Source organism: Rana temporaria, chromosome 1, assembly GCF_905171775.1.
Source record: "Rana temporaria chromosome 1, aRanTem1.1, whole genome shotgun sequence".
In the NCBI taxonomy this organism is placed as follows: Eukaryota; Metazoa; Chordata; class Amphibia; order Anura; family Ranidae; genus Rana; species Rana temporaria.
In genome coordinates, this window is record NC_053489.1 from 647192024 (window position 1) to 647215592 (window position 23569).

The window sequence follows — 23569 nt, forward strand, 5'->3', positions numbered from 1 at the left end:
CTTCTTCTTCTTCCACCAATCCACCATCTTCAAAATCTGCTAAATCTTCTTCTTCAATTTCATCTTCCTCCTCAACAACTACCAGATCTAAAATTACGCCATCATCCTCTCTTCCTTCCTCCTCCTCCTCCTCCACATCCTCCTCTCTTCCTTCCACCTCCTCCTCAACATCCTCATCTCTTCCTTCCACCTCCTCCTCAACATCCTCCTCTATTCCTTCCTCCTCCTCCACATGGCCAGATGGCAGATCCCGGGCATGTCTGGCCCTCTCTGCCTCCTCAAATTGCTGGCGTCTTCTTTCCCCTAGAAAAAAAAATAAAACAAAAGATATTGTAGAGCAAAAATCGCACACATTGCATAGAGGTTTAGAGGCTTTTTTGAAAAATATTTAGTTGTCTTATGAACACAAACCTATATTTTAGGATGACTTCTAGGCCAAGCTCTGATTAATTCCATTTTTAGCAAAGTGACACACATGGATGTCCCCCCCTTATAATTTAGAGCAGAGACCATCCAAATTTGCTGGTAAGATTTTGAGGGAGACACAGGTGCTATGGATTACAGATATGGAAACACCTGCTTAGTAGCACTGTTTGCATTTCCCATTCTTGGATTTAATTGTTCAATTAATAAATTTGACCACAATGTTTACAAACAATGTTTTTGGCAAGAGAGGCATGTCCAGGTGTGTTGTTCCTGGGCCAACATCGTATTTTTGCGAAGCAACCTGATGTGAACAAGGTTTCCTATTAACAGTCGTTGGCCAAGCAAATGAGATTTTGAGAAATACAATTATTTAAACATATTTTCTGAAGTACAACCAGGCCAAGGATACAGATGTAGAAATTTACCTGACCAAACATTCAAAGAATAAAATTGTCCCCACCCCTCAAAACAAAAAATAACTTACGTTTTTTGAGTATTTTTTTTATTTTCTTTAGTTGATGTGGCTCACGAAGCTTTAAGTCTGACCACCGCTTCCGTAGCTGCTCCTTGGACCTTGCGATGCCAAACATCCTCTGCATTTTACGTGCCACCTTCTCCATAATTTTCCCCTTCCTGCGGTTGGGGGTCTTGTATGGGCCATATTGCCCATCATAGTCCTTCCTCCGCATAATGTCTACCAGCTCCACCATTTCGTCAAAGGACATATTAGTTGCCTTATAACGTTTAGGCCGGGATCGGGACGTTCCTGCCTCTGTCCCCTCACTTCTGGCCTGAGAGCTCCGTGCATGCTCGCCTGTCATCGCCATCTTTCATCCCCACAGAGATTAGGGGCGTGGAAATCTGGAAATGTCCCGTCATGGGCGGGGACCAGGGCGGCGGGTACTACATACGCGGAGTCTAGAGAATGAATAAGACGTGATTACGTAGGTTACGCGGAGATAATGCGCCCGTTTCTGCTCAGTTGCTTCCGCGGAGATTAGTAAAACATTTGACAGCAGTAACACAGTTAACGCCAGATTTACAGAATTAACATTGAGTAGGGGGCATGGCAATGGTGACGATGTGTCACGCACACGCGGAGTCTTTTAAAGGGAACCTACGTGATTACGTTGCTTACGCGGAGATTTGTAGAACATTTGACAGCAGTAACACAGTTAACGCCAGATTTTGAGAATTAACATTGATTAGGGGGCATGGCAATGGTGACGATGTGTCACGCACACGCGGAGTCTTTTAAAGGGAACCTACGTGATTACGTTGCTTACGCGGAGATTTGTAGAACATTTGACAGCAGTAACACAGTTAACGCCAGATTTTGAGAATTAACATTGATTAGGGGGCATGGCAATGGTGACGATGTGTCACGCACACGCGGAGTCTTTTAAAGGGAACCTACGTGATTACGTTGCTTACGCGGAGATTTGTAGAACATTTGACAGCAGTAACACAGTTAACGCCAGATTTTGAGAATTAACATTGATTAGGGGGCATGGCAATGGTGACGATGTGTCACGCACACGCGGAGTCTTTTAAAGGGAACCTACGTGATTACGTTGCTTACGCGGAGATTTGTAGAACATTTGACAGCAGTAACACAGTTAACGCCAGATTTTGAGAATTAACATTGATTAGGGGGCATGGCAATGGTGACGATGTGTCACGCACACGCGGAGTCTATAAAAGGGAACCGACGTGATTACGTTGCTTACGCGGAGATTATTTCATTGAGCTGCACGAGGAGCTAGAGATAAGGTACAAACTTGAAACATGGGATCAGCAGAGGCCTAGAAACTTGAGAGCCATGGGATTGTGGTTTTGTCTGTTGTTTGCAGCCTTTTAACGCAAATTAGTATGTTTATTGTGTCCCCACAAACTGAATTAAATTCTCACAATGCTTTTACACATCACTTAAATCTAGATGTGAAGAATGCTCTACCTAGTTTTACTTTTTGCCAGGTGTATTGTGATCATGCAAGTATTGTTCTGTGTTGGTTGGCCAAAGGTTATTAGGAAGTGTATTTAGATTTCAGGAATGATGAGTGGCAGGCTAAGTACACATTAAATACTGCCTTCATGAAAGGTCTCAATCTGTAAATTTGGGGATGGGTCTAGATTACACGTATTTAGCAAAATGATTTTAAAAAGGGTCTGCATGTGAACTAATTTTGGGTCACAACAATGGGGCAGAGCTGGCCAGCATTTTGGCTGCAGGAGACACTGTGTTTGCATAGTACAAGATCAATCTGGGGCCACATATGAATACAATGTGAATGATGGGCATTTTCTAATTTTTAAAATTTTTGGTTTAACAGTGTTCATCAGAAATTTACCTTCGAAAACTCACAAATGGAAAATATCGTGGGAAAGGAGATAATTTCTAGGCTAATAGAGAAGTTTAGGGAAATGCCCCTACTTTGGGATTCAAAACATCCTCATTATTCAAACGGGGACCAACGAAAGGCAGCACTTGCTGAAATAGCTAGATATCTGCAGACATGGGTTCCCGGCTGCACAGGCAACATGGTGAAGAACAAAATGAATAACCTGAGGGCCGCATACAGAGCAAAAAGAAGAGAACTTCGGGAGCAAAGATCAGGAGCAGCAGCAAGAGAGTCCACGGAGCCAAGTCTGTGGTACTACCAGGAGATGGAGTTTTTGGGGGATCAAATAGAGGGCCGGCAATCAATGTCAAGCCTTCCACCCAGACAGCAGGGCAGCAGACCTTCCACAGATCACCCCAGCCAGGAGGAGGACGGTGAGGGGCTGGCTGGCAGGCCGGAAAATCTGCGACTCTCCACTTCTGATGAGGTAGAGTATTTTAAAAAATGTTTTTGGCCTGCTAATTCTTGTTTGTTTATTGAGTTGATATTGTAATCCCAAACAAAAAAATGGACTTGAAAAGTCATGGTCATAAAAATAGGGGTGATGGATGCCAAGTACAGGGATCAGAAGGAGAGTCTATTCAAGTTTAAAGTAAGATAAAACAAACCAGTCTAGAGCATGAAAATGTGTGTGATTTGCTTGTGCCAAATTTTTAAACATGTCACTTTTTTTTACACAGGAAGAAGGGAGCAACCAGGAAAGATTGGCTCATGATGCTGAGCTGCCTGCCAGCCAGGAGGAAGGGGTCATTGTCAGCCAGGAGGAGGAGGCCGGGCCCAGCACCAGCCAGGAGGGCCCCAGGCCCACGGTCAGCCCCACCAGGCAACTCCCTCCCCCCAGGGTCAGGCAAACTGGCCTAATGAGGCGCAGGAGGCAGGTGGAGGATGAGAGCCTCCGAATGATTAGGGAAGCTAGCGCCTTAATGAGGGCCCCCCTCAACCCCACTGAGGCCTACAGTGCCTATGTGGCCCATGAATTGTCCCAAGCGGGGGAGGACGGTCAGAGGCGTGCCAGGAACCTCATGAACCAGGTGCTTTTATGGCTGCACCAGGGCTGGCTGACCGATGACACTGAGCTGAGTGACCCGGCCTATCCTGCACAACACCTGCTAACTCCTCCTGCTGCCACATCATCCCGACCTGCAAGGGGCCGTGGACGGGTCCGTGGAAGATCTGCTGCAAGGAGTGTTCCAAGGAACAGGAGACGATGATTGCCGGCCTTCTATTTGATCCCCCAAAAACTTCATGTTTTTTGGAGTACCACAGCCTGGGCTCCATTGGCTCACTTGCTGCTGCTCCTGGTTTTTGTTTTTGTTGTTCTTTTTTTGTTCTCGGTATGCGGTCCTCAAGGTTATTCATTTTGTCCTTGACTATGTTGCCTGTGCAGTCTGGAACACAAGTCTGCATGTATGTTGCTATCTCAGCAAGTGCTGCCCTTCTTGGTAATTTAATTTTGTTTATGTACCAAATAAATGGTTATTTGATTTACTGAAAGACCTTGTCTATTGTGTTTTAATACTGTGGTGATTAGGCATGAAACATTTTAGCAAATAATATGTGTCATTTAGAAAGGACACCAACTCCTTGGGGGGGGGGGGGGGGAATTTGGCGTACCAACTTGGTAAAACAAAAGAGGAAAAACACACGCCTACATAAAATGGTGACATAACTTTACCAAAACAAAACCCAAAAAAAAGGGTAAAAAAATGGCCAAGGGAAAAGAATGGGGACATAATTAGCTAAACCTAAAAAAAAGGGTAAAAAAATGGCCAAGGGAAAAGAATGGGGACATAATTAGCTAAACATAAAAAAAAGGGTAAAAAAATGGCCAAGAAAAAAGAATGGGGACATAATTAGCTAAACATAAAAAAAAGGGAAAAAAAATGGCCAAGAAAAAAGAATGGGGACATAATTAGCTAAACATAAAAAAAGGGTAAAAAAATGGCCAAGAAAAAAGAATGGGGAAAATAATTTACTAAACATAAAAAAAAGGGTAAAAAATGGGCAAGGAAAAAGAATGGGGACATAAATTGGAAAAGAAAAACAAAGACATTCACATGTGGATGCAAAAAATAAAGTTCAAACATCTGGATAGATGGCATCAGCGAGAGAACGGGTTTATTCTAGCAAGAGAACGCGGAAAAAACAAGAGGAAATAAACGACACACTATATAGTTAAAATGACGAATGTGCCATATCACAAACAAACGAGAGTTTTACCTGAACGAGTGCTCCCATCCCCTTATTTTGTCTGAGCATGCGCGTGGTTCTTATCCGCGGATAATGTGTACTAACCAACTGATCTATCCGTCGGATAGATTCGCAGCGGATAGATTTGTTCAACATCTCAACAAATATTCGATCTGCTGAAAAGCCATTCGACGGAGAAATATCCGCGGAAACAGATCCGCTGGAGTGTACACACCATAGAATATATCCGCTGAAACCCATTTGCGCGGATTTATCCGCGGATGGATTCTATCGTGTGTATGGGGCCTAAGAATCAGGCGCATAGATACGACGGCGCAACTCAGAGATACGACGGCGTATCTGGAGATACGCCGCCGTATCTCTTTTGAGAATATGGGCCTAATTTTTGTTGGGGTATAGTGTCGCAATTGTCAGTTAAAATGTTGCAATGCCGTATCGCAAAAAATGACCCGGTCATTGAGCAGCAAAATCTTCCGGGTCTGAAGTGGTTAATTGAACAAGCTGACGTTAGAAGCTGATTGGCTACCATGTACCAGATTTTGAACTCTCCAATTTTAGTAAATCAACTCCAGTATCTCTGTTTGGTTGTACTTAAAAATCCATATATAAGCTACCGTATTTATTGGGGTATAGCGCGCTCCCACATATAGTGCGCACCCCTAAAGTTGCCCCGAAATTCCTGTGGAAAAAAGATTTTTGTACTTACAGTTTTGGTGTCTTGCGCGGCGTCCATCGGCGGCCTCGTCGGGTCCGGCGTCCGTCTGCGGCTTCAGGTGTCCTCTTCGTCGGGTCCGGCGTCCTTCTGCGGCGTCCTCCCCGCTCGTTTCCCGCGCCGAGTTTGAATACTGCGCTGGCATATACCGAGCGCAGTACACTCGTGTATAGTCGGGCAGGCTCGGCTTCTCTCGTGCTCACGTCCTGTACGTCCAGGACGTCAGCGCGGGAGGAGCCGAGACTGCCCGACTATACACGAGTGTACTGCGCTCGGAATATGCCGGCGCAGTATTCAAACTCGGCGCGGGAATGCGGGTATCGGCGTATATCGCGCACCCACGATTTTGCCCTGATTTTCAGGGCAAAAAAGTGCGCTGTATACACCGATAAATACGGTATATATTCCCTGATACACGACCCTAGCAGAGCCTGCTTTTAAACCTAGCAGGTCATTAATTCACAGATCAATTGTAACTTGTCGGAAGACTGTATCTTTTGATGAAATATTACAGAGCAAAGCATGTCCAGGGGTATAACACCCGTTTAGATTTCAATGTCGCTAATCCAGTCAGTTACCCGGTGACAACCATGTCGATTGCCTAGCCGGTTGCCGACTTCTTAAAGTAACTCAGTAAATGGCTGCAGTTGCTACAGTAACACGCTGGGCTGTGTGCCAGGCTGCCTAATGATAGATTGGATCATGTGGCTGCATTATCAGTCTTGGAAAGCTGTCAAGAGTCACAATATCAGTTTTAAAATGAAGAATACATTCCCTAAAAGAGGCCTCCCTCGTACCGGTGACAGATATTACAGCATAACTCTCTGTTCATTGTTTCATTTTTACGTTGCGTAGGATCAAAGCAAGGTTTGGTCCCCTGTTGGCTGCTTAAAGCTGCCTGGGGCCCACAATGGAGATTTTCCCCATCCGCCCTCATAACTGCACATCTTCTGTGACCTGCTGGTCCTGGCTGTCTGCTCCAGAGTACATTCCTCATATAGTCCTATACAGCACAGGCTTTTAGTCCCAGGGGGTACGTCTGATGAGTTCAGGGAGTACTTCTGCTTGTCAAAGTGAATTGGTCATCATAACGGTTATGATTTTTAGCAATTAATACATGTAAAACAGAAAATTCTGAGTTATTAGAGACCTTGTAGCTTGTCAAAAGTATGCTTTGTCTAGCTAGCAAATGTAGAAATGAGCTCAAGAGGTACTTCAAGTAGAACTGGTATATATTTTTTTGTTTTTGTTTTATCTGTTCTTCCTAAATCCCCACCACAAAAAAAAAAGAAAATACCTACTCATAGTGCCCCTCTCTTCTCTTAGAAGCTCCCACAGGATGTATGATTTACTGCTTTTTTATACTCACCTTTCTCAAAGTCCTTAGGCTGGTTTTATAATGCTGCATGGTGCTCTTTCTCTTGGCCTCTTCTCCAGGCTGGGCAGTCCTTAATGGAACAAAGGGTGATGCTGTTGTTGAAGGTGCATATCGCAGCCTGGGTGAAAGGTGCATATTGAAGCCTGGGTTGAAGGTGCATATCGCAGTCTGGGTTGAAGGTGCATACCGCAGCCTGGGTTGAAGGTGCATATTAAAGCCTGGGTTGAAGGTGCATAATACAGCCTGGGTTGAAGGTGCATATCGCAGCCTGGGTTGAAGGTGCACAATACAGCCTGGGTTGAAGGTGCACAATACAGCCTGAGTTGCAGGTGCATAATACAGCCTGAGTTGTAGGTGCATATTGCTACCTGATCTAAAGGTGCATAATACAGCCTGGGTTGAAGGTGCATAATACAGCCTGGGTTGAAGGTGCATAATACAGCCTGGGTTGAAGGTGCATAATACAGCCTGGGTTGAAGGTGCATAATACAGCCTGGGTTGAAGGTGCATAATACAGCCTGGGTTGAAAGTGCATATTGCTACCTGATCTGAAGGTGCATAGTGCTCCCTGAGCTAATTTTCACACTAGGGTGCTGGTGGTGGTGGCTGAACTTGGGTGGTAACTTTTTCAAGAGTTCCAGTTGTAATATTTGTGCCCTTGGTTTTCTAGATCTCCTCCATACAGCAATACAATTTTTAATTAAGAGAATGCATCAAAAGGCGTAAGAATACCCAAAGGTAGGCAAGAGGAACATGGACTCCCAAAGCTGGACAAGAGCAGTAGGGGCATTGAAAATACTGCAGTGACCGGAAACAGCAAGGAACTCTATTGGGGAAATCTCATTGCTGTAGCCCCCAAAATATATACACAAACAACATGGCAATTGTCAACTGCTGCCTAACGAAGGGGTCCTGCAGATCCTTGAAACATTGCACTTTACCATTGTGATGTTATCACCTGAATAAATGTTCAGACAATATTTTGAGAATCCATGGTGTGTTGGCTATATACTGTATACTTCCACTAACTATAAGGGCACTCCAGCCAAACTATTTAAAGTTTGGAGCCCAACTAGGTATTATAGTTGAGCATTGCATGCAAGAACTAGACAACACTAGCTTAGGTGGAAACTGGAACTGACTTTATTGTAAATTCACACAGAATATATACTGTATATAAGAAAACATGTTGACACTTAACCAAATTGTCTGTGTTGTTCCTCCTAAGACCCCCTGCTTTTGCAATCAAACTCATGAAACTGTCTAATTTTCATGAATAATGCTTGTAAATTTTTCCGATTTACATATTAAATCGTTTTCCCACTAATTTTTCTTTTATTCTTGTTTGCTAGCTCCGGAAAGCTGTAATGGACCATATCTCTGACTCTTTTCTGGAGACGAATGTTCCCCTGCTGGTTCTCATTGAGGCAGCAAAGAGCGGTAATGAGAAGGAGGTAAAGGAATATGCCCAAGTGTTCCGTGAACATGCCAACAAATTGGTGGAGGTAAGCCTTTGTTTCACATCAAAAGATGTTCTTTCATGTTCCTTGTGAGGCATTAAAGCAGTCTGGACGGATGTTATATTACCTTTATGAGATAATGAGCTGTGCAGAGCTGGTTTTCAAGGTATATATTGTTTTCCCCCAAACCCCCAAAGATTTTCTTTTATTGTTGTTGAAAATCATACAGTGAAACCTGGATGGTCTGTAATGTGTCGGTGTTTGGTAGAAGGATATGTACTTTATAAGGTATACTTGTACGTGTCGCGCTTGATACTTTACGAGCTTAAGTCATTATTGGCAATAATAGTTGTTTCAAATAGTTTCAATATGCAGAATGTGTCATTATACATACAAAGTAGCACACATGACTGTGACACATAAGCAATAAATGTATAAGTGAATAAAAACTTTGACAGAGTAGTAAAACATGGCAACAATCTATTTATAGTACATTAGACATGTGCACACTGAAATATTTTGTTTTTGGAATTTCGTTTTCGTCCGAAAAATAAATGTATTTAGTTACTCCCGAAATTAATTTTTATTTATTTTGTTTCGTTAAAAAATGCATTCTTCCGTAAATCCGAATTGATTAAGGTCGAATCTGTCATTGAAGGCTAATGGTGTCTGTCGAATGTTCTAAGAAGATTCGAAGAAGCAGCTAAACTTTACGACGCCGCAATCGTAGATTTCCGGTCGAATGTTCCGCCTACAAGCTATAGTAGAATTCTAATGAGTGAGTGAGTGAGTGAGAAACTTGTAAAGCACAGCACATGCAAACTGAATCGCCTCTGGGCGCTGTATCCATTTCATGGGTAAGGAACCCCTTGACCTCAGAAGAGATGGGTTTTAATCTTTCTCCTGAAGGCCAAGTGGTCCGACTCCAGTCGGATGGTGGTTGGTAGTGCATTCCACAGCCGAGGTCCCTGGACTGCAAATCTTCGATCTCCTTTGGACTTTGGGTATTTGGAGTAGGTTTTGATTGGTGGATCGCAGAATGTGATTGGCATTATGGGCTTTTATTTTTTCGCACACTTATGTATTAGGCAGAGTGCCTTGAAAGCGATTCTGTTTTTTACTGGCAACCAATGAAGGGATCTCAGTGAAGGTGAGATTGATTCCCATGTTTTTTTACCAGTCACTAGTCGAGCGGCCGTATTTTGAACGACTTGCAGACGAGTGATTTGGTATTTGGGGAGTCCTAGATAGAGGGCATTTGCGTAGTCGAGTCTGGAATTGATGATTGTTCCCACCACGACTGCAATGTCCTCTTTCGGGATAAAGGGCGTGAGTCTGCATAGTAGGCGCAGCAGATGGTGGGCTCCGCTGACTACTGACCCTATTTGTGCATCCATTGTCATGTAGGTGTCGAAAATGACTCCGAGACTTTTGACTTTGGTGCTAGGGGGGATGGTTTTGCCCAGAATGGGCGGGGGAGTCCATGTTGACGCGGGGTGATTTTTCTGGTTAGCGTGAAACAGGAGAAGTTCTGTTTTGGAACCGTTGAGTTTAAGATAATGTTGTATGACTAGTAATAATTATATTTATAAATTATTATTACTACTGTAGTCAACCAACATTAGAATTCTTCTATAGCCTATGAGCGGAGCATTTGACCATAAATGTCCGTTTGTGGCGATCGTATGTTTTTAGCTGCTTCGTCGAATCTTCTTAGAACATTCGACAGACACCATAAGCCTTCAATTGACAGATTCAACCTTAATCAATTCGGATTTTCGAAACAAGCTAAATAAAAATGAATTTCATTCAAATGATTTGTGAGCCGTCGGTTGCTAAGCAGCGCATATCTTTGAAAATAATAAAAATAACAGCAGAATGTCTGCGTTCCTATAAAAGTTTCTTAGCTCCGCTTTTTCTGAACAATAAAACAGGATGGGATATGAGGAACGTGGGGTGTATCAATGAGATCAAATGGCAAGTTGTGTGTAGGGTGACCAGGTGTCCCGGATTGCCCGGGACAGTCCCGCATTTTGCAGGTCTGTCCCGGGCACCTTCATTCCAGGGCAATACAGTGTCCCGGAATGAAACTGACACAGCCACCCCCCGGGCCAATCTGATGCCCCCAAAAAAGGCTGCCACATCACTGCTCTACTCACTGACAGTACTTGCCCTGGCTGGGAATGCCTGGAGGAGCACAGTCCCCCGCCCCCTGCTTGTGATTGAAGAAATCATAAATCCCGCCTCTTGTGTACAATGGGCGGAGCATTTGACCATAAATGTCTGTTTGTGGCGATCGTATGTTTTTAGCTGCTTCGTCGAATCTTCATGTCTCTATAATGTCAAATCTTTTCTCTCTATGTCAAATCTTTTCTCTATGTCGAATCTTCGTGTCCCTATAATGTTGAATCTTTTCTCTCTATGTCGAATAATCTTGGACTAATAGAGTTATGGTTAGGCACATTCAACTGCAGGTTCAATAGCCACAGACCGTCATGTCGAATCTTCTATCTAAATCGAACTGTTGTCGCAACAAAATGAAAATAAAGCATTTTTTTATGTCGGATCTTTCGGATTTCGGATTCTGCACGTTCTTTATCATTTGTTAAAATGAATGCGAAAATCCCCGAAATTTGGATGAAAATGCATTCGGATGAAAACGAATGCACATGTTTATACTGTAGTACAATAGTCATTGAGGTTAGGATAGCAAATAAGAATAGAATCAAAGCCTCAAATGACATATGTACTGTGCATAAATGTTTACAGACCTGGCTGAAGAAATGAGGCCAACATTTCAGGGTCCATGCTGAACGCTTCATTAAGGAGTTCCTCGTAAGGTGGAAACCTTATGGATTGCCCAATAAATATGTTGACGCCACAGTGATTATAGAGGTCTCTACCAGGGCCACAAGTCATTAAGTCCACCGTCTACCTGATATTGAGGAATGAGGTTTTTAAGCTGCCACAATGCTGTTTTAGCACACTATAAGTGGAATGAAGACAGCACTGTGCCAGGACAGGAAAACAAGGTGGTTATTCTGGAACTACTTTTGCAATATAATGCAACGGAAAGGTCATAAAAGGTTTGACGTTTGATCAAGCTGCTTAGGATTCATAGCTGGTAGGCGAGGGTCAGGGCAGGCACAACCGGACTGTAAAGATTTCGCCAGTTAATATGTCACAAAGGCATATGTGTTGGAGCTTTGAGGTGCACACCCTAAGGCCCCGTACACACGTCCGAGGAACTCGACGTGCCAAACACATCGACTTCCTCGTCGAGTTCTGTGTTGAAGCCGCCGAGGATCTCGGCGGGCCAACTTTCCTCATTGAACAACGAGGAAATAGAGAACATGTTCTCTATTTGGCCCGACGAGTTCCTCGTCGGCTTCCTCGGTGAAAACTGTACACACGACCGAGTTTCTCGGCAGAATCCAGCTCCAATCGAGTTTCTGGCTGAATTCTGCCGAGAAACTCGATCGTGTGTACGGGGCCTAATACAATAGGATGCACACACCTATGGCCGCGTACACACGGTCGGTCAAAACCGATGAAAACGAACTGAAGGACCTTTTCGGACCAAACCGACCGTGTGTGGGCCCCATCGGTCAGTTATCTTTTGGTAAAAAAATGTAGAACTTGCTTTAAAATTGAACCGATGGACGCCTAACCGATAGGTCAAAACCGACGGTTAGTATGCAAAAGCATCGGTTAAAAATCCACGCATGCTCAGAATCAAGTCGACGCATGCTTGGAAGCATTGAACTTAGTTTTTTTCAGCACGTCGTTGTGTTTTACGTCACCGCGTTCTGACAGGATCGGTTATTTAACCTATGGTGTGTAGGCGCGACGGACCATCAGTCAGCTTATTCGGTTAACCGATGAGAACGGTCCTTCGGACCAATGGGACAAATAAGGCCAATGGGACAAATAAGGAGGAAAGACAGACAGACAGAGGGAATGTGTTCCAAATCAGGGAAAGTCCCTTAATATCAGGGACAGTTCAGGGGCTATGATATTCTACATATATTGGGCCATATTCTCAAATAATTTACGCCGGCGTATCAGCAGATACGCCGACGTAAGTCCGATCCTATGTTTAAGTGTATTCTCAAACTGAGATACACTTAAACATGCCTAAGATACGACGGCCTGCGGCGTTGTATCTTAGGCTGCAATATTTACGCTGACCGCTAGGTGGCGGTCAGCGTAGAATATGCAAATGACTAGTCACGCCGATTCTCTAACGTACGCTTGCCCGCCGTAGTGTTTTAACGTCGTTTCCGTAAGCGATACGCGGCGTAAAGATAAAGATGCCCCCTAGGTGGCGTACTCAATGTTAAGTATGGCCGTCGATCCCGCATTGAAATTTGAAAATTTAACGTTGTTTGCGTAAGTCGTCCGTGAATGGCGCTGGACGCCATTTACGTTACAGTCAAAACAAATGACGTCCGTGAGACGTCATTTAGCGCAATGCACGTCGGGTAATTTACCCGACGGAGCATGCGCATTACGATCGGCGCGGGAGCGCGCCTAATTTAAATGATCCACGACCCCTACCAGGATCATTTGAATTAGGAGGGCTTGCGCGGGTGGACTTTACGCGCCGCCGCCGCAAGTTTACAGGTAAGTGGTTTGGGAATCAGGCACTTGCCACTTAAACTTGCGGCGGCGTAACGTAAAGGACATACGTTCCGCCGCCTCAGATCTTTAAGAATATGCCCCATTGTACTCTCTCCTGAGACTCAAACCATCTGTTTCTATGAATAGCGTTGAGTCTTAATTAGCAATTTTGGGTAAAATAAAAGTTCATGCATTAATTCAAAGTGATTGTTTAACAAAACATTTAAAAAGAAAAAAAAAAAAAATATTTAAAACAAAACACAATTTTTTTTAATCGGTTGTCTGGTTAGTACATCTGTACATGTGTACTGCTGTTTTGTTTTTCGCAAGATACAATTAAAAAAAAAGTTATTTGAAAAAAAAAATAATAATAATTTAATCAGCATTTTTGTTTCCTGCAAAGTACATTTATAAAATAAGCAATGCATACAAATCAACTAGAGAATCATCTTCTCTTTCAGACTACAGATGGGTTAACACATTTGAGTCAGACTCCTTTTCATTCTTATATTTGAACTTTTCCCCATTAGAATAAGACATCAATTACCACGGCAGCTTTCAATGGACAAAACTGGTGTAAAAATTGGAAATTTACTACGTTGTATAAAATTAGACGGAGCCAGCTAAATGGAAACATAATTATAGTAAGATAGCCATTTTCTTTGCCATTTAGGAAGTAAAAGCAATGCATTTTCTGAAGTAAATATAGATAAAACTTCATTTTAAGGCACTATTAGAATTAATCGGACAGCATTAGAAATGATACTGTGAAAATATTACCTTTCTCAAGTAGGGAGTTTTTTATTTTAACTTTATCTTAAGTTTTACAACATCTCTGTACTCTAGGCTAATTCGAGTAAATGTGATATTGTGCAGAAGGCATCATGAATTAATCTTAATCATTTTATCTGTGATAATACTTGACATTTGCTGGTTACCAATAGATCCCATCCAAACTAATACACAGCTAAGGCAAATTTGCTGAGAGGAATGGGCTCACATAGAGACGTTGGGGTGGATTCAGAAAGCATTTGCGTCTGCGTAACCATAGTTACGCAGCGCAATTGCTTACTTGCGCCGGCGTTTCGAATGCTCCTGATTCAGGAACCTCGATACGCCGACTGCAGCCTAAGATATGACTGGCATAAGGCTCCTTATGCCGTCGTATCGTAGGCTGCATTCTTACGCAGGCCGCTAGGTGGCGTTCCCGTAGTGGTCAGCGTAGAGTATGCAAATTGCATACTAACGCCGATTCACAACCGTACGCGCGCCCTGCATACGCAGTTTACGTTGTTTGCGTTCGTCTGGTTCCGCGTAAGGCTGCTCCTGCTATTAGCAGGCGCAGCCAATGCTAAGTATACCCGTCGTTCCCGCGTCGCAAAATTTGAAAATTACGTTGTTTGCGTAAGTGAATCGTGAATGGCGCTGGACGCCATTCACATTCACTTAGAAGCAAATGACGTCCTTGCAACATCATTTACCGCAATGCACGTCGGGAAAGTTTCCCGACGGAGCATGCGCACTACGCTCGGCGCGGCAACGCGCCTAATTTAAATTATCCACGCCCCCTATGGGATCATTTAAATTACGCGCGCTTACGCCGGGCAGTTTTCCGGAGCGCTCACACAATTTACGGAGCTACTGCTCCATGAATCAAGCGTAGCGCAGGTAATTTACGGAGGCGCAGCGGCAAAACGGTACGCTGCGCCTCCGTAAGAAAAGCGCAAAACTACCTGAATCTACCCCGTTATTTGCTAATTCAAGGCAAAGTAAAAGGTTTGCTTCAACTGACAAAACATGGAAAATTTACTGATGGAGCACATTTTTTACTGACACCCTAAAATATGACAGAAACTCCTAATATAAATTAAGACAATCAATATTTAACTGCTTGCTGTCCAGCCGCCGCAGTTATACGGCGGAAGGTCGGCTCCCCTGCGCGAGAGCCCGTAGCTATACGTCGGCTCTCGCGCTTGCCACTAGGGGCGCGTGCCCCAGACTCCCGTGCGTGTGCCTGGGGGCGCGATCGCCGCCGGGCACAAGCGATCGCTCGTTACAGAGTCCGGTCCTGTCAGGGAGAGAAATGCTGATCTTCTGTTCATACAATGTATGAACAGAAGATCAGTAATTTCCCCTAGTGAGGCCACCCCCCCCCCCCACAGTTAGAACACACCCATCGAACATACTTAACCCCTTCCCCGCCCCCTAGTGTTAACCCCTTCACTGCCAGTGGAATTTTTATAGTAATCCAATGCATTTTTATAGCACTGATCGCTATAAAAATGCCAATGGTCCCAAAAATGTGTCAAAAGTGTCCGAAGTGTCCGCCATAATGTCGCAGTACCGAAAAAAAATCTCTGATCGCCGCCATTACTAGTAAAAAAAAAATATTAATAAAAATGCCATAAAAATACCCCCTATTTTGTAAACGCTATGGCCCAGATCCAATATCCATTGATACGCCGCGTAACTTCTAGGATGCTCCGGTATATCTTTGTTTTGTATCCACAAAACAAGATACGCCTGAAGCTGGGCTAGATCCGACTGGCATACGTCTTAGTACGCCGTCGCATCTAAGGTGCATATTTATGCTGGCCGCTAGGTGGCGCTTCCGTTGATTTCCGCGTCGAGTATGCAAATGAGCTAGATACGCCAATCCACAAACGTACGTCCGCCCAGCGCATTTTTTTACGTCGTTTACATAAGGCTTTTTTCGGCGTAACGTTACCCCTGTTCTATGAGGCGTACGCAATGTTAAGTATGGAAGTCGGGCCAGCGTATAATTTTCCGTCGTGTACGTCGTTTGCGTAAAACATTTGCGACTAGGGCTTTGCGTAAATTACGTTCACGTCGAAAGCATTGGCTTGTTGCGATCTGAAACACGCCCACATCTTATTCATTTGAATTGCGCGCCCTTATGCCGACACAGTTACACTACGCCGCCGTAACTTACAGCGCAAATTCTTTGTGGATACGGAAAATACGCTGTAAGTTACGGCGGCGTAGTGTATCTGAGATACGCTACGCCGAGCTTAGAGATGCGCCGAGGTACGTGGACATGGCCCTATAACTTTTGCGCAAACCAATCAATAAACGCTTATTGCGATTTTTATTTACGAAAAATATGTAGAAGAATACGTATCAGCCTAAACTGAGGAAAAAAATACTTTTTTTTATATATATTTTGGGGGATATTTATTATAGCAAAAAGTAAAAAATATTATTTTTTTTCAAAATTGTCGCTCTATTTTTGTTTATGGCGCAAAAACTAAAAACCGCAGAGGTGATCAAATACCACCAAAATAAAGCTCTATTCGTGGGGAAAAAAGGACACCAGTTTTGTTTGGGAGCCACGTCGCACGACCGCGCAATTGTCAGTTAAAGCGACGCAGTGCCGAATCTCAAAAAGTGCTCTGGTCTTTGACCAGCAATATGGTCCGGGGGTTAAGTGGTTAAATAGTATAAACAAGATGTAAACATTAACAATACTCATAATCATAATACACAAATAAGCTGCTAGATTTACAGTTAAAAACTGAAAAAAAAGTGACAAAACAGGAGAATGACTAGAATTATTTATGGCCTTGGTCACCCTGGGACAAAACAGAAAAAAATAAGTTTGCATGCCATGAAAAATTGATATGCATGTCTAGAGTTTGCCAAACAGTAAAGGAGAATCATTATACAGAATCTGTGCCAATTGCTGTATACACTGTACACATATACCACAGTCCTTGTACCCCCAAAAAAATACGTTTAGTTACTGTAACACAACTGCCAGCCTTTCAGACACATATAAACCTCAGGACAAAGGAGCATTTTTTTTTAAATAAACATCTCTATTACTTATGCTTTTGTGCACACAAAAAAGGATATAATTTAGTCTGACTGAGTCTATCTTAAAGAAGAACTTCCTTAAAACTAACAACTGTTGGGATAATGAACACTTTGGTCAGGACTATGTAATGTACCCCATAATGTATAGAGTGCAGGGGTCAGGAATAAATAACCTACAAAACAACATATAGAGTGCAGCAGCCAGCAAGAACCCTCTGTTCACTTTAGAGTCCCCACTTACATCACAGTCCCCAGCACTTTACTATAGGTCAGAGTTCCCAGAGTTTCTCCTTACATCAGAGTCCCCATTGTTCCCATTACACCAGAGTGCCCCCCTCACGTAAGAGTTTGCTTTTACATCAGAGTCCACATATATTCCCCTTAAATCAGATTCTCCCCAGCATTACCTTCTTATATCAAAGTCCCCTGTGTTATCCCTTACACCAGAGACCACAGAGTTTCCTTCTACATCAGAGTCCACAGAGTTCCCTTTACATCAGTAAGTCACTAGAGGGGAGCAGGACGTTAGGGTGAGGAACCAGTAACAGGGTGCAGAGTAGGAAGTCAGTAGTGGAAACTGTGCTTATTGTGCATGCATTTACTGAACACGGTGCTTAACCACTTACCCCCCGGACCATATTGCTGCCCAAAGACCAGAGTACTTTTTGCGATTCGGGACTGCGTCGCTTTAACAGACAATTGCGCGGTCGTGCGACGTGGCTCCCAAACAAAATTGGCGTCCTTTTTTTCCCACAAATAGAGCTTTCTTTTGGTGGTATTTGATCACCTCTGCGTTTTTTATTTTTTGCGCTATAAACAAAAATAGAGCGACAATTTTGAAAAAAATGAATATTTTTTACTGTAATAAATATCCCCCAAAAATATATAAAAAAACATTTTTTTTCCTCAGTTTAGGCCGATACGTATTCTTCTACATATTTTTCGTAAAAAAAATCGCAATAAGCGTTTATTGATTGGTTTGCGCAAAAGTTATAGCGTTTACAAAATAGGGGGTATTTTTATGGCATTTTTATTAATATTTTTTTTACTAGTAATGGCGGCGATCAGCGATTTTTTTTTCGGTATTGCGACATTATGGCGGACACTTCGGACATTTTTGACACATTTTTGGGACCATTGGCATTTTTATAGCGATCAGTGCTATAAAAATGCATTAGATTACTATAAAAATGCCACTGGCAGTGAAGGGGTTAACACTAGGGGGCGGGGAAGGGGTTAAGTATGCCTGGGTGTGTTCTTACTGTGGGGGGGGGGTGGCCTCACTAGGGGAAACACTGATTTTCTGTTCATACATTGTATGAACAGAAAATCAGCATTTCCCCGGCTGACAGGAACGAGAGCTGTGTGTTTACACACACAGCTCCCGTTCCCCGCTCTGTACCGAGCGATCGCGTGTGCCCGGCGGCGATCGCGCCCGCCGGGCACACGCACGGGAGTCGGGGGCGAGCGGGGGGCGCGCGCGCGCGCCTCCGGCGGCGCGCGTGCGCCCCTAGTGGCGGCTAAGAGGTAGGACGTCCATTTACGTGGTCTCGCCTAGGAGAGCCACCTTGTGGACGTATAATGACGGTGCGGCGACGGCAAGTGGTTAAGCACAATGCAGGCAAAGGCCCATACTGAGCAGGCGTTGGCCAAACATAATAAACCATTAGCCATAAAGTTCAATCTAATACGCCGTCGTATCTCTTCTGTGAATCTGGCCCTGTGTTCCAATACTGTAGACAAAAAACAAGGGAAGAGGCGACTCTGAGTGTATTCAATGTATTCAATTTATTAAGCAAGTTTATTACAGGCAACTCACATTTAGCGAGGTAAAAGTAGGCCCAGACTTACCACACTCCAGGCCTTGCTCTGAAGCTCCCCCACCGCCACCGGCTTTCTACCATCCATCAGCGGTGCACGATGACTTCCAGCAGCACAGTGCCCCAGCAGGAGAAGGAACAGTTAGACTGATCTGAGCATCCTTTTCCAACCATGGAATTCGTACTATGCCTACTTTTACCTTGCTAAATGTGAGTTGCCTATTCCCTTGCTTTTTGTATGGGGATTCCACCTTCACCACACCAGGTGATAATCCGCTCCCTTAGGAGTTGCACTCACCAGATTTATATCAGATAAATGCTTTTAGATATGTTATGCCCATACGATCAATGCTGGAGTGCCATCTGCCAGGATAACCAGAATGGATCACCAAAAAGAATTTATTCGCTCTGGTCCTGTGATTCACTCATGCTCTACAAGCCATAAACATTCCAGTAGGCTCAGACATAAGGAAGGAAACAATCCTTATAGCGTGAATCCATTAAAACTTTATTCCATAAAAAGAAACCCTTTCCCTTATACCGGGGTCAAGTCCTGGGGAAAAAAGTGTGGGAACTCCCACCCAAGATCCACTCCCCCACCAAAAAAAAAAAAATGATACGCTCATATGCATAATTACTAAACCGCATTTTTTTTTTTTCGAACCACTGTACCTTAGTAATCCTTTATGTTACTGGCCACTTCCTGTATTCATCGGGTAGTGTGCGGGTATTCCGTTCTTTCTAAACCCCGCGATAACTCGCAGCAGACCTCCGCAATGTCTCCTGGGAACAATGACAAAAGCTCCCAGGAGACATTGCGGCATCGAGGAAGTGACGGAATACCCGCACACTACCCGATGAATCCATATAAAGGAAGCGGCCAGTAACAAAGGATTACTAAGGTTCGCCTGCCCCTGACAGTGACTCGAACTGGGCATCACCTCTTAGTGAAGAATTGGCTCGGGCGGGTCGGCTGCTCTAGTCCTGCAAAGGGAACTGAGTTGAAAAGTGCAGGAACTCCGTTCCCACGCGTTCCCACAGGACTTGAGCCCTGCCCTTATCCCTATGCACTTACAAACAAAGTTAAAAGAATAGCATTCAATGTAAACACATTGCACTGTGTACTGTATCTTGATACTCTCTCACCACTCGTGAAGATCTAATCGTCCGCGGTGATTCCCGGGAGGAGATCGGAACAGATGACAGATGCAGCAAGCTGTGTGGTCACGCCTAGACGTGTTTCGTCATTCCATCTTTATCAATAGGTGTTGGCCAAACATAGCACTACAGAGCTAGTGGTCCATACTCTGCATGCGTCTACAAACTCAACACCAGAGTACAGTAAGGGCAGCAGCAAGCACATTTGTTGGCCGAACACAACACCGGAGAGCTTGCAGACCATACAGCACATGCACCAGGCAGGGTGTAAGAAGTCATGGGACATGTAACCCCAAAGATTTCGAGTTCTGACATCCCCAGGGCTCATTCCCCAAATGGAAGTTCGGGGAAGGAGTGAGCAGAGGGACACGAGAAGGGGTAAATCATGGCAGCTAAAAAGTAAGAATTGGGGTCACAAGAAATGAAATAACATTATAGTATCTACTATTGGAGTGGATTTTAATGTAAAGAGCAGTAGATCAATGTAGGTTTAATACCACTTTTTTTAAATCCTAAAAAACAGACTTGGCTACACTTAAAGGGTAATGCCGCGTACACACGACCATTTTTCGGGTTGTAAAAAATTTCATTTTTTTTTAATGTCATTAAAAACGATTGTGTGTGGGATCCAGAGCATTTTTCACAATGTAAAAAATGGGCATTAAAAATTTCGAATATGCTCTAATTTTTCACATCGTTTTTTTACGGCGTAAAAAATAGTCGTTCGTGGGCTTTAACGGCGTGAAAAAAACGTGCATGCTCAGAAGCAAGTTATCAGACGAGAGCGCTCGTTCTGGTAAAACTAGCGTTCGTAATGGAGTAAGCACATTCTTCACGCTGTAACAGACTGAAAAGCGCGAATCGCCTTTTACTAACACTAAATCAGCAAAAGCAGCCCCAAGGGTGGCGCCATCCGCATGGAACTTCCCCTTTATAGTGCCGTTGTGCGTGTTTTATGTCACCACGCTTTGCTAGAGCATTTTTTTTCACGATCGTGTGTGGGCAAGGCCGTTTTAATGATCGGGTTGAAAAAAACGTCGATTTTTCTAGACCAGTGGTCTCCAAACTGCGGCCCTGGGGCCAGATGTGGCCCTTTGCTTGCCTTAATGCGGCCCTTGGGGCATTATTCCATCCAATTTAAATGGGGCATAATTCTTGTTGCTGACACCAATGGGGCACTATTCCTCCAACTGACACCATCAATTCTTTCCATTAACACCAACGATGGGGCACTAGACCTCCCACTGTCACCAAAGATATGGTATATTTAACTCCCACAGGGCACCTGGACATTTTTTTACTCCCAATGACGCTAGTCTGGCCCCCCTAAAGTCTGAAGAACCATAAACTACCCCTTTGTTTAGAAAGTTTGGAGACCCCTGTTCTAGACCCTTAAATACGTCATTTTTTACAACCCGAAAAACGGTCGTGTGTACGCGGCATAACACTAAGCAGATAAAAAAAATGATCCCTTGAGGTGGGGTTGTGCTCATATTGCAAGGGTTTTTAGCATGTTTTGTCTAGGGGGGAGGAGAAGAAGTTTTACCCATTGTACCTGATAGACCCCCCCGCCACCCCAACAAACAGTGCAAGCGACACTTTATTATTTGCCTGGAGTTGGGCTTTAAAGGCCAAGTCTAGGTTTACTTTTACTTTAAATGGTATGTCCCAGCCAGTTTGGTTTAAGGTTTTCAGTAAGCAGGGTAGCAAACTGTATGCAATGGTAGTAATATGAACCATCCAGGTCTGCTGTGCCTACTATATGAGTTTAAATGCATAGGCCCAGATTCACAGAGAGCAGGCGCACATTACGCCGCCGTAGCGCAAATAATATACGCTACACCGGCGTAGCGTGGAAAGGTAAGCATGGAATTCAGGAAGCCAGTGCTCCCAAAACTGCGCCAGCGTGGGGTGGATTTCGAGGGCGTAAGCCGGCGTAGGTGGAAGTGGGCGTGACCCATGCAAATGAGGCGTGACCCCATGCAAATGATGGGCCGAGCGGCAGACAGATACGTATCACGAACTGCGCATGCGCCGGGACGTGGACGCATCCCTCTGCGCATGCTCATAACCACGTCGGAACAACTGCCTAAACTACGCCGGATCACTGCGTATGCCCTGAACGTAATCTACGCCCAGCCACACACATCCAGCGTAAATTACGCCGGCTTGTGTTCCCTGGTGCAGACCTTTGCATGTCTGCTGCTGGGTTACACCTCCTTTATGGGGCATAACTTTACGCCAGACGTATAACTTACGCGCACTGCGTCGGGCGCACGTATGCTCGTGAATCGCCGTATTTTCCTCATTTGCATATTTGAATGGGTAATCAATGGTAGCGCCACCATGCGTCCAGCCTAAATGTGCGCCCACCCTACGCCGGCAAGTTACGTCGGCGGGATGAAGCCTGTTTTTAGGCGCATCTTAGTTTGTGGGTCCGGCGCACAGATACGACGGCGCACATTTGCACTTACGTTGTGATACGTCGGCGCAAGTGCTTTGTGAATCTGGGCCATAGTTGTTGTTTTGGACTGGAGTGAGCCTTAAAAGTTGTCTGCTTCCATTCTTCCCTAAAAAAAATATATATAAAAAGAAAATAATGTGTACACGGTCCTGATGCCTACTTAGCCTGGTTTGATTAATCCAGGCTTTCTGCACTCCGAAGAGGTAATTATCAACTATTTGTTTCTATCTAAATTGTTTCCTATTCATAAGGTGGTAGCTTGAAGAAAGATCTTATGGCCCTGAGACAAGCAAATGAATCTTGTTTGTTTGGTAATGATATCTTCAGCGCTCAGGAGGAAGATTCAAATGATTTGTGAGCCGTCGGTTGCTAAGCAGCACGTATCTTTGAAAATAATAATAATAATAACAGCAGAATGTCTGCGTTCCTGTCAAAGTTTCTTAGCTCCGCTTTACTGGACAATAAAACAGCATGGGATATGAGGAACATGGGGTCTATCAATGAGATCAAATGGCAAGTTGTGTGGTATTTGCATGTTTTACCCCTGGGTGTGTCAATTATTTTTATATTGTATTTTATGTAAGTTTACATATATTATAGAATTCATATTGCAACTTAACTGCTTAAGGACCGGCGCACGACTATTTAAGGCAAGCACAATGGCATGGCTGGGCACATGGACGTACAGGTACGTCCCCTTTAAGATGCCCAGCCGTGGGTCGTGAGCGCGCCGCCGCGTTCGCGACCCCGGTCCTGTCCTCCGTGACCGAGCCTGTGGGACCCGCGGACCCGATCGCGATCGGGTCACACAGAGGAAGAATGGGGAGAGGTGAGTGTAAACAAACCTTCCCCGTTCTTCCTAGTGTGGCTGTCAGTGATCGTCTGTTCCCTGTGTTAGGGAATGACGATCAGTGATGTCACACGCACAGCCACGCCCCCCCCACAGTAAGAACACTCCCTTAGAACACACTTAACCCCTACAGCGCCCCCTCCTGGTTAACCCCTTCACTACTAGTGTCATTTTCACAGTAATCAGTGCATTTTTATAGCACTTTTCACTGTGGAAATGGCAAAGGTC

At 44.2% G+C, this 23569-nt stretch overlaps 1 protein-coding gene across 2 annotated transcripts in view; it reads left to right on the forward strand.

Annotated features, from left to right (window-relative positions):
* Window positions 1-23569, forward strand: part of CTNNA2 (catenin alpha 2) — an 832954-nt gene that overhangs the window by 92374 nt on the left and 717011 nt on the right. For both annotated transcript variants that reach the window (XM_040335493.1, XM_040335494.1), the window contains exon 2: window positions 8482-8634. In XM_040335493.1, coding sequence (XP_040191427.1) covers window positions 8482-8634 — 153 coding nt within the window. The remainder of the gene's footprint in view (window positions 1-8481; window positions 8635-23569) is intronic.